Source organism: Sinocyclocheilus anshuiensis, unplaced genomic scaffold, assembly GCF_001515605.1.
Source record: "Sinocyclocheilus anshuiensis isolate Anshui unplaced genomic scaffold, SAMN03320099.WGS_v1.1 scaffold1803, whole genome shotgun sequence".
NCBI classification, from domain to species: Eukaryota; Metazoa; Chordata; class Actinopteri; order Cypriniformes; family Cyprinidae; genus Sinocyclocheilus; species Sinocyclocheilus anshuiensis.
In genome coordinates this window covers 232,890-249,305 of record NW_015548301.1, presented here as the reverse complement: position 1 = coordinate 249,305, position 16,416 = coordinate 232,890, and the positions used below count along the sequence as shown (strand labels likewise).

Genomic DNA, 16,416 nt, shown 5'->3' with positions numbered 1-16,416 from the left:
ACTGGATTAAATGAAGAGATGGATCTTGTATGTTTTTTGTAAAGGGAAATTGTTGGCATGACAATTATCCCTCATTGATTAAGATCAGCTGTCAACAATTTGCAATTGTGCCTTTATAAGTGTGTTGTTGCTTTTTTGCCTCATGAGCACTGAAGAAAGCATGGGCTGATGCGTCTGCTCTTTGGTCTGTTTTTAAGACACCTTGCACTTTTGTCACTTTTGCATATGGAAAATAAAAAACTATATTTTTTCTAGACCTTTTTTTGGTCTGATTGGATTTTTCCAGTGTGCGGTCAATTTCAGCTACCTGTTAGTAAAAATTACTAAAATATTGTTGGGGAAAACAACCTGTAAATGTGTATATATATATATATATATATATATTGATAAAAACAATCTGTCAGTTTTCTTGAGAAATCCCTATTTCATTTAAGATAAATGCAGTCCACTTGTATCTTACCTTTTATACGTGTTGAGGACCCATGTAAGAAGAGACACGATCTCATTGGCTTCCAGATCTTCAGCTGCGAGTTCCTGCACACGTGCCGACACTGATTTATGATAGAGGTCTAAGAACACCTGGAAGGTGTTGTAGTGTGGCGGGAAGCACTGCACCATCAGATTCTTCACCACGGTCAGGTCATCCAGGATGTATTTCCTAGTGATCTCCAGCAACCTCACCAGCCACATCTTGTCAGACTCGCGTGTTTCTGACTGCGTGCTCTCGATGCGAGCACTCACGGTGCCCTCTAGGACTTCGTTCATTCGATTTTTCCAGCATTTGGGCCTCCCGGGTGGGATGAACCCAGTCTGCTTCTTACGGTCCAGCATCCTGCGGTCGATCTTCTCTTCACGCTCGATGATTCGGACCACAGACACCAGCATGGTGGGGTCGCGGCGGACGGTGACCATGGCGCGTTGGAGGACCATCCAGAGTTGTTTGGAGAGTTCCTCCGACAGGCCCTGCACCTGGCCGAAGTAGCCACGAATGAGGTTCATGTCATGGACGTTCTTGCTGTCCATGCGGTACTGCTCGTACATGAGGTCGTCGCGGGAGCACTCCAGGTCCATTAGCTTGCGGTGAGCTTGAAGCAGCTCACCCTGCTCGATCAGATCATGGGTCTCTCGTACGATCTCAGGTACTGTAGAGGAGGGAGCAAAATGTGGGTGCAGTGTCAACAAATGCAAATCATACCAATATAGCACCTAGCATCAATTATAAGACAAAAAATGTATTATTTTCCACAACACAAGGTGCAATCAACTGAAAAATTGCTCATAAATATTTGAAAGAAATACATAGTAAATAAATAAATACATACATACATGGTAGTAAAAAATACTAAAATATTGTTGGGAGAAAAACAATCCGTGAATGTGCATCAAAAAAGTACATAACTCAATATAAAGATGTGTTTAAATAAACCAACCTGTAAATGTACAATTGCCATAAAAATAGCTAATAAACAGTTTAAATAAATGTGTTTAAAATTTGGAGAAAACCAACATTTAAATGTGCAATAAACTGACAAATAACTAATACATATTTTATAAAATTAACTAACTAAATGAATAAATACATTAGTAAAAATGACTGAAATACTATTCAAAAAAACAACCTGTAAATTTTCAATCATCTGAAAAATAGCTAATGAATATATATGTCTGAAAAATTAACTTACTAAATACACACATATTTACATACATAAATTGTGGGAAAAAATACCAAAAACTGTAAAAGTGATGTCAACAGGAAAAAAAAAACATATTGGGAAGAAAGTAATAACAATATGATTATTGCTATTTTTATTAGTACATATTTTAAATGACTAAAAAAACAACCTGTGAACCTGCAATTAATTGAAAAACAAATTATATTTTAATTGAGAATCTATGATAAATGACCCAACTAGAGTAAATGAATTGTGCACAGTTTTCTTCAACTCAAGCAGCATCCGGCCTCACCTGAGAAAATGTTTTTGAGGTTCTCGACAGCTGAAGCCAGTTGACTGTGCTGAACCACAGCATCTTTCACGTCCTTCAGATTCTCTATGGTGTTGATGCTCTGCCTCCAGTCTTTACTGACGTCTGCCAGAGAGTTCTGGATGTCTTTCACATCACACAGAGCGTTATGGAGCTGCGTGAGGCCTGTTCGTACCCCATCCAACTGAGACTGAATAGCAGCCTAAAAAGTGATAAAAGGCTTGGTTTAAATGAACTCGTAAAACCATTCCTCGGATCAACAAATGGTTCAATGCAAGTAGTGTCACCTTTAATCTGGCTTCCACGGATGCTTTCTTGCGCGCCTCTCTCCGTCTGTACTGCTCCACTTTGTCCAGCTGGTCAGAGCGCTGCAGCATCCCAGCAACCCTCTGCACTGCCGTGGCAACAGCCTCTCTGTTCGTCTCCTCCATAGTAACCGATCCCAAACGGCAGGGTTCAAGGTACTGAAATGGAAAAAACAGCAAGGGTTAAAAGTGCTGATAGTGACCCAAACTGCAGGACAAAAGATACTGAATGACCCGACTAAATAAATGTACTCAGTCAGAATGATTGAAACTGATGCAAAACAGCAAGGGTTAATTGCACTGTAGCGTTATTTTAGTACCACTGAGAGAATACCTTTTTTATTACTATTTTGAATTACTATTTATTTTTATGTTCTCTGCTTTAATTCTGCTTCAATTTTATTTAAAGTTTTAGTAATTTTGTTGTTTTTATTAGTTTCTGCTTAAAAAAAACATGTCTATATAGCTTTTATTTCATTTTTTATTTACATTTTAGTTAAATTCATCAAGTTAAACTACATGAAAATAAGAAATAAAATAATTGTACATATTTTACACTTTATTTAATTTCAGTTAACGTTTGTTTTATTTCAAATAACAAAAACGTTTTTTTTTTTTATGGTTTTAATTTTTGTTCCTAATACACTGAAGTGAATCAAACAGCAGACGTTAAATCTTAACAAAATGACATAAACAGCAAAGGTTAAAGGTACTTAAGTATTTTAATATTTGGTGTGTTTTGTGTTTTTGATATACATTCATATATCTGAGTATTTGCATATCTGTATTTGCCTATGTTTGCAGCTGGTTAAACATGCAGTAACTAAGCTAACACAAACAAATAAAAATACGTACACCTGCTCAAAATAGGCATGGTTTAGGAAAAAGATCAAATGAAACTGTAATCGGTTTTATTTATTGTAATAATCGCATATATCTCGCTGAGTTTCTGTGCCGAAAGGCCCACACTGACAGATGCTACCTGGCTAACAACATTAGCATTCAGAGGGCTGCGCTTTTCATACATATATCGTTCAAATCTCGAGGTCATGTGAAGGTACTCACCCGGACCTGGTGTTTGTTTTGCGAGCTGTGAGTTGTTATAAGTTGCTCATTGATATTTTATTTGAATGTTTTTAATGTTTATTCTCTTTATTTACTGTCATAACAGCTGCGTCTTCCTGGTGTCGCCCAACGCTCAGTCAGATGACGCCGAGAGCATCAACCGTGCGCAGGCTTTACGCAGATACCGGACTAGTCTATGATTATGAAGGACAACACGGTGAATCTGTAATCTTCAGTTGGTCCTATATATCTATATCTATATCTATAAATAATAAAAAATTAATTATAATTTATAAATTAATAAAAGAGTAACACAAAACTCATGTACATATACACAGTGCTGAAACGGCTTGAAACTGTGGAGACACACTACAAGAAATAAATATTATAAATAATAACACACACACACACACTGGGACAGATAAAACATGTCTATCCATCTCAGGGCCGTAGCTGGGGTTTGCGGGGCCCCAGTGCAGGTTGTACCAGTGGGCCCTGTTTGAAATAGTTTAATTTGCATGTTCGTTCTATTTATTTAATTTGTGCCATTTACACAGTGTTTAAGTGTTTTCAGGTCTGTAGGTGTCCAGATACAGAAACCGAATAATCAAATGTAAAATAGCACTGCATAGTCTTTACTCTAAAAATTAAATATACAGTCAAACCAAAATTTATTCAGACACCTTCAACATTTCTCACATTATCACAGTTTATTTGCTATAGTTTAGAAAATGGTTATAAAATATGACAAGAACTCAAGAGTTAAACTGTGATATCTTGATGTCAGATAACTTTGATAGAAAGGTATGTAATGAATTACAATCAACAAAAAATTCAGACAGCTGTTAGTATGACAATATTTCAGATACAGAAACCGAATAATCAAATGTAAAATAGCACTGCATAGTCTTTACTCTAAAAATTAAATATACAGTCAAACCAAAATTTATTCAGACACCTTCAACATTTCTCACATTATCACAGTTTATTTGCTATAGTTTAGAAAATGGTTATAAAATATGACAAGAACTCAAGAGTTAAACTGTGATAATCTTGATGTCAGATAACTTTGATAGAAAGGTATGTAATGAATTACAATCAACAAAAAATTCAGACAACTGTTAGTATGACAATATTTACACAGCTATCAATACTTTGTTGACCAATTACCAAGCAATGCTTAATTTTGATCAGTCTGTGGTGTAACAATGTTACATTAGCAATTAAAGAAAAAACACTTAAGCAAAACGTGGTCAGATCAAAGTGTCTGAATAATTTTTGGTCCCAAATGTTTTATACATTTTACTGATAGTCCACTGTATGATGAATTTTGGGGTATAATATTTCAGTTTACTTTATTTTGCTATACTCACATAAATGAACTATAGTGTCCTTCACCCACTAGTAAAAAAAGATCAAAAATTATATCTGGTGTCTGAATCATTTTTGGTTTGACTGTGGATTAATTCTTGTTAAAACTACAAAGTAATTGAAGCAGCTCACCCTGCTCGATCAGATCATGGGTCTCTCGTACGATCTCAGGTACTGTAGAGGAGGGAGCAAAATGTGGGTGCAGTGTCAACAAATGCAAATCATACCAATATAGCACCTAGCATCAATTATAAGACAAAAAATGTATTATTTTCCACAACACAAGGTGCAATCAACTGAAAAATTGCTCATAAATATTTGAAAGAAATACATAGTAAATAAATAAATACATACATACATGGTAGTAAAAAATACTAAAATATTGTTGGGAGAAAAACAATCCGTGAATGTGCATCAAAAAAGTACATAACTCAATATAAAGATGTGTTTAAATAAACCAACCTGTAAATGTACAATTGCCATAAAAATAGCTAATAAACAGTTTAAATAAATGTGTTTAAAATTTGGAGAAAACCAACATTTAAATGTGCAATAAACTGACAAATAACTAATACATATTTTATAAAATTAACTAACTAAATGAATAAATACATTAGTAAAAATGACTGAAATACTATTCAAAAAAACAACCTGTAAATTTTCAATCATCTGAAAAATAGCTAATGAATATATATGTCTGAAAAATTAACTTACTAAATACACACATATTTACATACATAAATTGTGGGAAAAAATACCAAAAACTGTAAAAGTGATGTCAACAGGAAAAAAAAAACATATTGGGAAGAAAGTAATAACAATATGATTATTGCTATTTTTATTAGTACATATTTTAAATGACTAAAAAAACAACCTGTGAACCTGCAATTAATTGAAAAACAAATTATATTTTAATTGAGAATCTATGATAAATGACCCAACTAGAGTAAATGAATTGTGCACAGTTTTCTTCAACTCAAGCAGCATCCGGCCTCACCTGAGAAAATGTTTTTGAGGTTCTCGACAGCTGAAGCCAGTTGACTGTGCTGAACCACAGCATCTTTCACGTCCTTCAGATTCTCTATGGTGTTGATGCTCTGCCTCCAGTCTTTACTGACGTCTGCCAGAGAGTTCTGGATGTCTTTCACATCACACAGAGCGTTATGGAGCTGCGTGAGGCCTGTTCGTACCCCATCCAGCTGAGACTGAATAGCAGCCTAAAAAGTGATAAAAGGCTTGGTTTAAATGAACTCGTAAAACCATTCCTCGGATCAACAAATGGTTCAATGCAAGTAGTGTCACCTTTAATCTGGCTTCCACGGATGCTTTCTTGCGCGCCTCTCTCCGTCTGTACTGCTCCACTTTGTCCAGCTGGTCCGAGCGCTGCAGCATCCCAGCAACCCTCTGCACTGCCGTGGCAACAGCCTCTCTGTTCGTCTCCTCCATAGTAACCGATCCCAAACGGCAGGGTTCAAGGTACTGAAATGGAAAAAACAGCAAGGGTTAAAAGTGCTGATAGTGACCCAAACTGCAGGACAAAAGATACTGAATGACCCGACTAAATAAATGTACTCAGTCAGAATGATTGAAACTGATGCAAAACAGCAAGGGTTAATTGCACTGTAGCGTTATTTTAGTACCACTGAGAGAATACCTTTTTTATTACTATTTTGAATTACTATTTATTTTTATGTTCTCTGCTTTAATTCTGCTTCAATTTTATTTAAAGTTTTAGTAATTTTGTTGTTTTTATTAGTTTCTGCTTAAAAAAAACATGTCTATATAGCTTTTATTTCATTTTTTATTTACATTTTAGTTAAATTCATCAAGTTAAACTACATGAAAATAAGAAATAAAATAATTGTACATATTTTACACTTTATTTAATTTCAGTTAACGTTTGTTTTATTTCAAATAACAAAAACGTTTTTTTTTTTTATGGTTTTAATTTTTGTTCCTAATACACTGAAGTGAATCAAACAGCAGACGTTAAATCTTAACAAAATGACATAAACAGCAAAGGTTAAAGGTACTTAAGTATTTTAATATTTGGTGTGTTTTGTGTTTTTGATATACATTCATATATCTGAGTATTTGCATATCTGTATTTGCCTATGTTTGCAGCTGGTTAAACATGCAGTAACTAAGCTAACACAAACAAATAAAAATACGTACACCTGCTCAAAATAGGCATGGTTTAGGAAAAAGATCAAATGAAACTGTAATCGGTTTTATTTATTGTAATAATCGCATATATCTCGCTGAGTTTCTGTGCCGAAAGGCCCACACTGACAGATGCTACCTGGCTAACAACATTAGCATTCAGAGGGCTGCGCTTTTCATACATATATCGTTCAAATCTCGAGGTCATGTGAAGGTACTCACCCGGACCTGGTGTTTGTTTTGCGAGCTGTGAGTTGTTATAAGTTGCTCATTGATATTTTATTTGAATGTTTTTAATGTTTATTCTCTTTATTTACTGTCATAACAGCTGCGTCTTCCTGGTGTCGCCCAACGCTCAGTCAGATGACGCCGAGAGCATCAACCGTGCGCAGGCTTTACGCAGATACCGGACTAGTCTATGATTATGAAGGACAACACGGTGAATCTGTAATCTTCAGTTGGTCCTATATATCTATATCTATATCTATAAATAATAAAAAATTAATTATAATTTATAAATTAATAAAAGAGTAACACAAAACTCATGTACATATACACAGTGCTGAAACGGCTTGAAACTGTGGAGACACACTACAAGAAATAAATATTATAAATAATAACACACACACACACACTGGGACAGATAAAACATGTCTATCCATCTCAGGGCCGTAGCTGGGGTTTGCGGGGCCCCAGTGCAGGTTGTACCAGTGGGCCCTGTTTGAAATAGTTTAATTTGCATGTTCGTTCTATTTATGTAATTTGTGCCATTTACACAGTGTTTAAGTTTTTTCAAGTGTGTAGGTGTCCAGATACAGAAACCGAATAATCAAATGTAAAATAGCACTGCATAGTCTTTACTCTAAAAATTAAATATACAGTCAAACCAAAATTTATTCAGACACCTTCAACATTTCTCACATTATCACAGTTTATTTGCTATAGTTTAGAAAATGGTTATAAAATATGACAAGAACTCAAGAGTTAAACTGTGATATCTTGATGTCAGATAACTTTGATAGAAAGGTATGTAATGAATTACAATCAACAAAAAATTCAGACAGCTGTTAGTATGACAATATTTACACAGCTATCAATACTTTGTTGACCAATTACCAAGCAATGCTTAATTTTGATCAGTCTGTGGTGTAACAATGTTACATTAGCAATTAAAGAAAAAACACTTAAGCAAAACGTGGTCAGATCAAAGTGTCTGAATAATTTTTGGTCCCAAATGTTTTATACATTTTACTGATAGTCCACTGTATGATGAATTTTGGGGTATAATATTTCAGTTTACTTTATTTTGCTATACTCACTTACATAAATGAACTATAGTGTCCTGCACCAACTAGTAAAAAAATATATCAAAAATTATATCTGGTGTCTGAATAATTCTTGGTTTGACTGTGGATTAATTCTTGTTAAAACTACAAAGTAATTGTCAAGTGATATTCTTGATATTCTTTCTTTCATTTTCTTGGATTAAAGGTGGGGTAAGCTATTTCTGGTAGCCAATTGAAATCACCCAGGCAACGATTAGTTCTGTGAAACAAAGCAAAACCAATGTTACACCGTGTCTACACCGGACACGAGTGGCGCGGCGCGACAAAATACTATAGAACTCATTATAATCAGTGATGCTGTCTACACCAGAGATATATAAACATATCTATGGTCTACACTGGATGTGGCGCGGCACGACACGACAAATCCCCGACAGAAAACTCCTGCTGCGTTCTATTCATGACGTATTGACACAAATTTCAAATGATTTTCAACGGTTGCTTTGTCATGTCCAGTGTACTAGACAGACTTTAGCTGTTGCGGCGCAGACACGGTGTTACTCACCTATTGAGAAGAAACAAAGCAACCTCGGCGTCTGATTGCAGGCCTTCCGCTCCTTGAGTTCTCTCCAGCGCTGGAAAGCTGATCCGATATTTACACGGGTCCTACTTCTTGCCTTATTGCCTTAAGCCTTCTTTTGTTCCGCAGACGTTTTCCTCTTTTGTTTTTTATCCACCATCTCCATCTTTCTGTCGCTCGGCTCGGCTAATGTCCGTCCTGTGCACTGAATGCTCTCTCTTCCACATCATGAGTAGACACGCCCGTAGACGCACGTAGACAAAAAAAATAATTTTGTATGTATTTGTCAGTACAAGAGCAAGAAGAGGTACATTCGGTGTTTAAGCGCTTTGAGACGCATCTCTCTGTGTGCGCCCTGTGCGCACAGAACACCGCTCGCGGGTGCTGAATTGGGCTCTTTCACATCTTTTTGTTTGCATGTTTAAACTGCGATTTGTATTTGTTCGTTCAGTTGCAGGAGGACACGAAGGAGAGCTCGGTTCGGTGTTGCTGTCCGTGAGACACGGCTCTCTGCGTGCACACCGAACACAGCGCGCGAGTACTCAGTTGAGTTTTTCCACGTCTTGTGTTTGAATGCTTTAAACTCTTTTGAATGTTTAAATTGGCATGGCTTAAAAACACGTGCAAATGATAAGTGCAAATGATAAGCTTTCGTGACGATGCGCAGCAGTGGTCCGTCAACTGTCCCGAGCGTCTTTTTAGGCTGGCCTCAGCCAGTCGGTTGAGATCGCCTGGGGGCCCCCCTCAGCCGTGGGCCCCTATAATCGTCACCACCTTTCACCTCACTAGTGACGGCCCTGATCCATCTACTGGCTAATTCAGCATAAAATTGTGTAGTGAAATATGAGATATGACAGCCCAAGCTATAACGTCAAAACCACCTGCATATATTTACAAACAGGATTCTTTGAACAATTCCTTCATGAAGTATACTTCCCACACAATAAAAATAAACAAACAAATAAATAAAAGTAAAAAAAAAAAATATTAATATGATTTTAACTGTAGCTTCATATAAAACGGGGGTCAGTTGAATCAAGACAAATGTATTTATTTATGAAGCAAATGCATGTTTAAGTACTTTGAAAAATCTAAAATGCTATACACAAATACATTTTCACATGGGAAATGATCTTTATTTGACTGTATACATATTTTCCACATTAATATCACATTGGATCGCAATAAATCCAAAATCTGTACCCAAAAGAGACAAAATACAAAACAACATCTCCAAAACACCTAGGAACCTGAGTATTTGTGTTTGATTAAACAGTCTCAAATAGTCTAAAATAACTTCTAACTAGTTTTAGTTTATGTCCTGAGGGAAATACCAGCGCTTGCAGCAAACAAGCTACATTTTAGGTAAGTTTATGTTTAGAATTTTGTGGAAAAAAAAAATAAAATTTAGAACTTCTTTAGAACTATTTTGTCATCATGACTTGATTTCAGGTGACAAATCACAATTCATCATGCAAATATGGCAGTGACATTATTCCAGTGGGTAGATCTTACATTTCATCTTAAATTTCGAACATACCAAAGCTATCTACAAAAAAGTTTGTACGTTAATCAGTTGGGCTGAATTAATTGCAGAATTTTGTAGAGAACAAAAGGAAGAATATTAATATACCTTCAAGCACTGCAATTAAAAAGCAATGTTAATGTGATCAGAGTTTACTGCATGTAAACATATGGGTTTGCTTTGTGTAGAACAGTGTTCATAGTGCCATTTGAAGTAATATGTTGTTGCACATGCCCTTGACTAACATCCAGAGGTTCTCGTTTGATCGAGTGCACAAGATTGTGATTCCTGGACTCACAAGTCAGCCGGATATCACGCTGCATGCAGCTTTTATGATCATTTGAAAATGCATATCCGTCCTGACTGCTGATAGGAGCGTCAGAGTGATTCATGTCTTTGTTCAGGACACACTTAAGAGGTCTGCTGACTCCTGCACACAGATACTTGTGTTGTCCGTTGATGGGAGGACTGATGACAGCTTTTCCTCTTTGATATGAGGCACAATAGTCATAATATTCAGCCTCGGATTTCACCTGTGCATATACAGGGCGCCAAAGCGTCCCGTATACGTTACACCCGTTCTCAGAGTCTGAAGCTTCTGTCTTAATGGCCACTTCAGGAATCATGTTAAAACATTCATTCTGCACGTACCTTCTCTCAGCCTTCCTGTTGACACAATAACTCTCAAGCTTCTGCAATTCTGTATTGCATCCGATTCGTGATTTTCCAGAATGGCTGTGCTTATAGACGCTTCCAGGCAGGTTGTTTTCATTGGGCCCCGTGCGCAAGGCAACAGGACAGCGGGCATCCCAGGAAGGATCAACAGCTTGCAGTCTAGAAACACAGAAGTTGAGCGGCTCGTCTTGGGTTTTGCAGCCCTCTCCTCTGTACTTCCTGTTGGTCAGGGATGAGCACGAACCGTCATGACCGGATGAGCTTGTCCAGTTAAGATGTAGCATGTCTTCACTGTCAAACGAGCCATGGGAAACTCGTTGCCTTTCATCACTGAAGATGGTACAAGTTAAACTGATTAAAATACAATTTCTACACTCAAATCACATTTTGTCTTTGTGTACAATGTTTTTGAATACTACTATGACTGAGTAAATAGTACATAAATACCATGGTATATCAACATGGTAATCATACAGTACAGCTGTACACTACCCTTCAAAAGTTTGGGGTCAGTAAAATTTTTTAAATGTTTGCAAGTCGTCTCTTATGCTCAGTAAAACTGCATTTATTTGATCAAAAATTCAGTAAAGCAGTAATACTGTGAAATATTATTACAATTAAAATAACTGTTTTCTATTTAAATATATATTATAGAATGTAATTTATTCCTGTACATCATTACTCCAGTCTTCATTGTCACATGATCCTTATGAAATCATTCTAATATGCTGATTTGCTGTTAAAACATTTCTTATCAATGTTGAAAACAATTGTGCAGCTTAATATATTTTGTGGAAACGCTTTTTTCACCCCAAGACTCTTTGAAGAATAGAAAGTTCAAAAGAACAGCATTTATTTGAAATATAAATTTTTGTATAATTATTAATGTCTATATTGCCACTTTTGGTCAATTTAATGCATGCTTTCTGAATAAAATTATGTCTTTAAAAAAAAATAAAAAAATTGTTCTGACCCTAAACCCCAAAAACATACCGTGCACAGTTCATTAAATAATGTGTTCACAAAATCTTTCATTGAAATGTAATAATTACAAGTTTTCTTGTTTAATATCCAGTTTTATATGAAGTTTTCTGTTGATCTTATGTTGTCTTCAGTTATTTTTTGAGCATTTAAATTGCATGCAATTATTTTGAATTTCCAATAAATATTGCAAAAATCTGTCTCCAGAAAAAAAAAAAGCAATATTCTTTTTGTAACTTTCAATTTCATAATTCTATGCAAAAATGCAGATGAATAGACAGGCAGAATGTGTTAGAGCCCGACCGATATGGGTGTTTTGGGGGCTGATGCCGATACCGATATTAGGGAGTAAAAAAGACCGATACATCGGCCGATATTCTTTGTGTAGGCTATATTATAGTACAGTATAATCAAAAGTTTGGACAGGTACTGTATATCGAATACAGTATATAGCCTACATAAACGGAATATATATACATAAACAAATTTTTGCAATGATAATTCAAATGTGGTGATCAAACACTTATAATGATGTGACAAACATAGGCCTATGTAATGGAGGCAGGGTATTTAACAATTTAACAACAAACTTTATTATTCAAAATGAGTCTGACATCAGTGCACTTAACAGTAAACTTCACTTCACTTATTATAAATAACTTAACACAAATAGAACAAAATATATATAACTTGAATTAAGAAATGAAACAAGGTAACTGTGTAGGGCAAGCAAGATACTGCCAAACCAACAGGGGCAGGTTTATGCAGGAAGCACAGCTTTTCCAAATGTAAACATCTAAAATTAATAAATAATAATAAAAAAAAAATGTTATACACAAACTCTGTGTATTTCTTGTGTATTTTCTGGTAATCAAATGAACATGCAGAACATTCGTATTTAAATCGTCTTTTTGCAGTTTAATATTCACAGACACAGTCTATATAGGCCTATATATATATATATATCCATGAAATTCCGCGTTATACAGTAAATTCAATTTTTATGACTGGATTCCGCGATTCCGTCCATGTTTTCTGCATCGCGGAAATCATAGGGCCCTACTACTGTATCAAACGAATATGATAAGCTCATTGTGAGAGTAAAAGATACTAACTTTTCAATCTGCTACGTTACTGACTGTACTGACAAACTATGCTGACACCGTGTCTGTGCCGCAACAGGACGCGATAAAGTGACAGTTGAAAATCATTTGAAATTTGTGTCAGCACGTCATAAATAGAACGAGGCATCAGTTTACTGCATCCAGTGTAGACAACATACACCGGACGCGAGCCGCGCGATGTGATGTGACCGATGTGATAAGCATGAGTCCTGGGCCGCGGCGCAGCCGGTATAAACACCAGCCCAGCCGCGATCAGCTCCGGTGGCCGTAACACAGGCTTTAATGCGCCGCAGACACGTGCCGTAATGCGCAGATCAGCTCTAGTCTCTAACGTCACTGAATCTGCTGTTAAAAATGAGCCATCCATTCATCATATCATCATGCAAAACTAAGAATTAGAATCAATGTAATGTGACGATCAAATATAGGTGTCTCATATCGGCCGATAATATCGGCTAAACAATATATCGGTCGGGCTCTACAATGTGTATCTGCTGCCACACCTTTTGTGTTTGCTCTTCATCATCATACTCTTCATCTTGAGCTCCATGATGGAGGGCAGGACTAGAGGAACAGCCACACAGAACAGAGCGAGCTGAGGCGGCAGCAGAGCTCCAGAGTCAGTCTTCCTCTGCTGACCCTGCAGGAACTTCAGACTGCCCTGAAACTGCATGTTCTACAGGACACAAGAGCAAATCAAAACAAGACAATCTCAATCGACATACTGTGTGGAAACGTACGTTTGGGAAGGTCTGTGTCTCCTAATTAGAGCTTCTCAACCTTAATTAGATACATCAGATCAGAGTTTGAAAAAGATCATGAAACCACTAGGATTTCATGACTGACCAGGAAGCCGGAGGTACTGTCCAGCAGGCAGCGGACTCGAGCGACGAAGCACCGTGTGAGAAACGGAGACAGTTCAGGAGGAACGCCGTCAGGCACTTCAGCGATATACAGATGACCCATCACAACATCCTCATCTACTAGAACACACACAAAAACAAGACGGGTTCGGAAACAGATGACTTAAGTGTGTAATGACAGATGTGTGCATCTTTTCCATGCAATCATAACGACTGGAGCATATTAGCTTAAAAGTAGATGCAAAAGCACCAAAAAGTATCATAAAAATAGTCCATACAACTTGTGCAATATATTCCCAGTCTTCTGAAATCATATGCAGTGTGCTATATAGGGTTAATGGTAAATATACACACACCAGTGTCTTGTTGGCCAGGGTTCATCGCCCAGTGGAGCTGCCTGTGAAACTCCTGTCGCTCCTCCACATGGATATAATCAAAGACCTTTTGATGCATCACGTCCGTCTGCCAGAAAAGATCACACACCAACATAAAACCAGTACATGTTTATTTCAGAAGCACTCCAGTTCTCGCAACAGTGTGTTTTATGTTGTCTGCACTGACCTCTACACAGTTGTATGGGGTACAGTGAACAACTGCTCTGAAGTCTATAAAGTCTAATTCAGTTTTACATCAAACCACATTAGAAACATGACTGATCGAAATTTCATTGTGGAGCCTTTTCTGTCATTTTAACTGCTGGTAAAACCTTTTTCAAAGGTATTTTAGAGTGTGAGGTTCCTGGCAGAGAGTTCATAATCCATGCAATTATTATTGTGCGTTTGCTTCGGGTTACTATTAATAATCATTCAGATGTCAGAGCCGTGGCACAGAGCAGTGCATTACTAAAAGCTGACATATTAATAGCTGTTGTGCTTGTAATAACCCGTGTTTGAGTTCAACATAGGTCATGTCCCTGTTATTATCATCCTATCTAATAAAAGCCAATAAAATCAAGTAAAACAAATGTAAAATAATTTTTAAAAAGTAAAATAAAATATTTTTTAAATAAATAAAAAAGTAAAATAAAATGATGACAAATTAAAAATAAGCAATGTATAAAGTAAAAAATTACAATTTACTTAATTTAATTTAATAAATAAAATTTAAATGCAAAACAAAAATAAAAAACTGATTTCCTTTGATCTGTGATCTCATGTATAATGCACAGTATGCTTGAACCCACAAATCCCTTTTTTTCACAGCCCCATGTGTTTGTTGCGTGACACCAGGGCTGCTTGCATGCGGACAGACGTGTCTCTACACTTTAAGAACAACAAAACAAAAGCCTGAAATACCAGCCCACATGACCATACTCGCTGTTCATAAACAACAAACTCTGCCTAAAATATTCAACCTTTCCTTTATTTTCCAGCCAGACTTTTAGCACACTTTCATGACTAACACACCCCTATGTCATCTTAATTTCCAATCAAAATTTCCTTCTTGGAGGAGATGGTTTGTTTGCAGAGGAAGCCTGACTCTTTGAAGGCTATGAGAAAGTCTTAAATTAACCGAGGGGTGAAAAGACATAACTATTTTTACACATTATGGTGGAAGAGGCCATTAACACGACATCCTTCTGTGTTTTCCAGTCAACCGCAGATGGCGTGAGTATTTCTTATACAACCACACATGATTGTTGTTTAGATTTCTCTGATGAGACAGGAATTTTATTTGAGAACTGTTTAAAAAGGTAAAATGAGTCACATACTGGATTTATACTTTATTTGTTTGGATTGTCACACATAAAAGCTAAATACACATACTACTACAATAACTGCAGTGCAGTGAAATACCACCCTCTCTCCCTCTATAAATATATATGAAAAATAAACTCATTAAATGTGAGCATTTGAAAAAGTTACGGGATGTTTAGATCATAAACATTTAATTATTCATACATGTTGTATTTGTTGATTATAGGATCACATTTAAGGGTTACCTGATGAAATCCCAGGTAGTCAACGATGGTGGATGATGCATAGAAAATAACACCATCCGAGCTCACAATCAGCGCAAATCCAGGCAGAGACTACAAGATATGAAATATGTGTCAATAGTCATGTCACTAAAATTGTATGTGCAAAAAAGAGATTTTTTTCCAGTAGACTGGGCCAAAGAATTTAAATTAACCACATGGAAATCTATAAATTTTTTTCTTTGACACGAAACTATTTCTAAACTGTAGTAAAGGAAACTCCAGTCATGAGCCCACAGAAAAGCAGTCACCTTTAGGAGAAGATCACTATCTATGACATGGGGCAGGATTTCTTTCTTGTGCGCCGAGGTCAAGGCATCACTGCTGTGATTTTCTTTCTCTTGGACCGCTGTGAGGAACAAGTGCACAAAAGACAGAGAAGGCGATAAAGACAGAATCTAATTATGAGATAACAAGCACCAAAGTTCTCGTTTTTTTAAACAAAGATTTTTAAAAGGAAACCCTTCTGTCTCATTTAAAGGGTTAGTTCACCCAAAAATGAAAATTAGACTGTTTT

At 36.4% G+C, this 16,416-nt stretch overlaps 3 protein-coding genes across 6 annotated transcripts in view; all 3 read right to left on the bottom strand.

The window, feature by feature from the left end:
• LOC107656144 (exocyst complex component 3-like) overlaps window positions 1–3,530 on the bottom strand; it is a 14,498-nt gene extending 10,968 nt beyond the window's left edge. For 2 of the 3 annotated variants that reach the window (XR_001630531.1, XM_016443864.1), the window contains exons 1-4: window positions 3,354–3,530; window positions 2,271–2,447; window positions 1,966–2,185; window positions 461–1,142 (exon numbers count right to left, since the gene is read on the bottom strand). Coding sequence is in view for 2 of the 3 variants with exons in the window: in XM_016443864.1 (XP_016299350.1) it covers window positions 461–1,142; window positions 1,966–2,185; window positions 2,271–2,414 (1,046 nt within the window). In the remaining variant the exon portion in view is untranslated. The remainder of the gene's footprint in view (window positions 1–460; window positions 1,143–1,965; window positions 2,186–2,270; window positions 2,448–3,353) is intronic. The other variant, XM_016443865.1, reaches the window with a different exon arrangement.
• LOC107656132 (exocyst complex component 3-like) lies at window positions 2,440–7,287 on the bottom strand. The gene is made up of 5 exons (XM_016443848.1): window positions 7,110–7,287; window positions 6,027–6,203; window positions 5,722–5,941; window positions 4,836–4,898; window positions 2,440–2,447 (listed from the first exon to the last, which is right to left on the bottom strand). The coding sequence occupies exons 2-5, from the start codon at window positions 6,168–6,170 to the stop codon at window positions 2,440–2,442; spliced, it is 435 nt and encodes a 144-aa protein (XP_016299334.1). The 5' UTR covers window positions 6,171–6,203; window positions 7,110–7,287.
• Window positions 7,288–9,826: 2,539 nt separating this feature from the next.
• The window catches only part of LOC107656142 (aryl hydrocarbon receptor repressor-like), a 17,701-nt gene continuing 11,111 nt past the window's right edge, over window positions 9,827–16,416 (bottom strand). Inside the window, exons 4-9 of one of the 2 annotated variants that reach the window (XM_016443862.1) lie at window positions 16,151–16,248; window positions 15,864–15,953; window positions 14,278–14,383; window positions 13,905–14,041; window positions 13,562–13,734; window positions 9,827–11,283 (exon numbers count right to left, since the gene is read on the bottom strand). In XM_016443862.1, the coding sequence (XP_016299348.1) occupies window positions 10,431–11,283; window positions 13,562–13,734; window positions 13,905–14,041; window positions 14,278–14,383; window positions 15,864–15,953; window positions 16,151–16,248 (1,457 nt within the window). In that variant the 3' untranslated portion in view covers window positions 9,827–10,430. The remainder of the gene's footprint in view (window positions 11,284–13,561; window positions 13,735–13,904; window positions 14,042–14,277; window positions 14,384–15,863; window positions 15,954–16,150; window positions 16,249–16,416) is intronic. The other variant, XM_016443863.1, reaches the window with a different exon arrangement.

What these genes read in the sequence shown, in the direction of transcription:
- LOC107656132 (XM_016443848.1), bottom strand. Translation starts at nt 6,170, where the DNA reads ATGGAGGAGACGAACAGAGAGGCTGTTGCCACGGCAGTGCAGAGGGTT. An exon ending in CCGTGGAAGCCAGATTAAAG is followed by an intron (nt 5,942 to 6,026) that starts GTGACACTACTT and finishes ATCACTTTTTAG; the next exon opens with GCTGCTATTCAGTCTCAGCT. An exon ending in CCTCAAAAACATTTTCTCAG is followed by an intron (nt 4,899 to 5,721) that starts GTGAGGCCGGAT and finishes CCTCCTCTACAG; the next exon opens with TACCTGAGATCGTACGAGAG.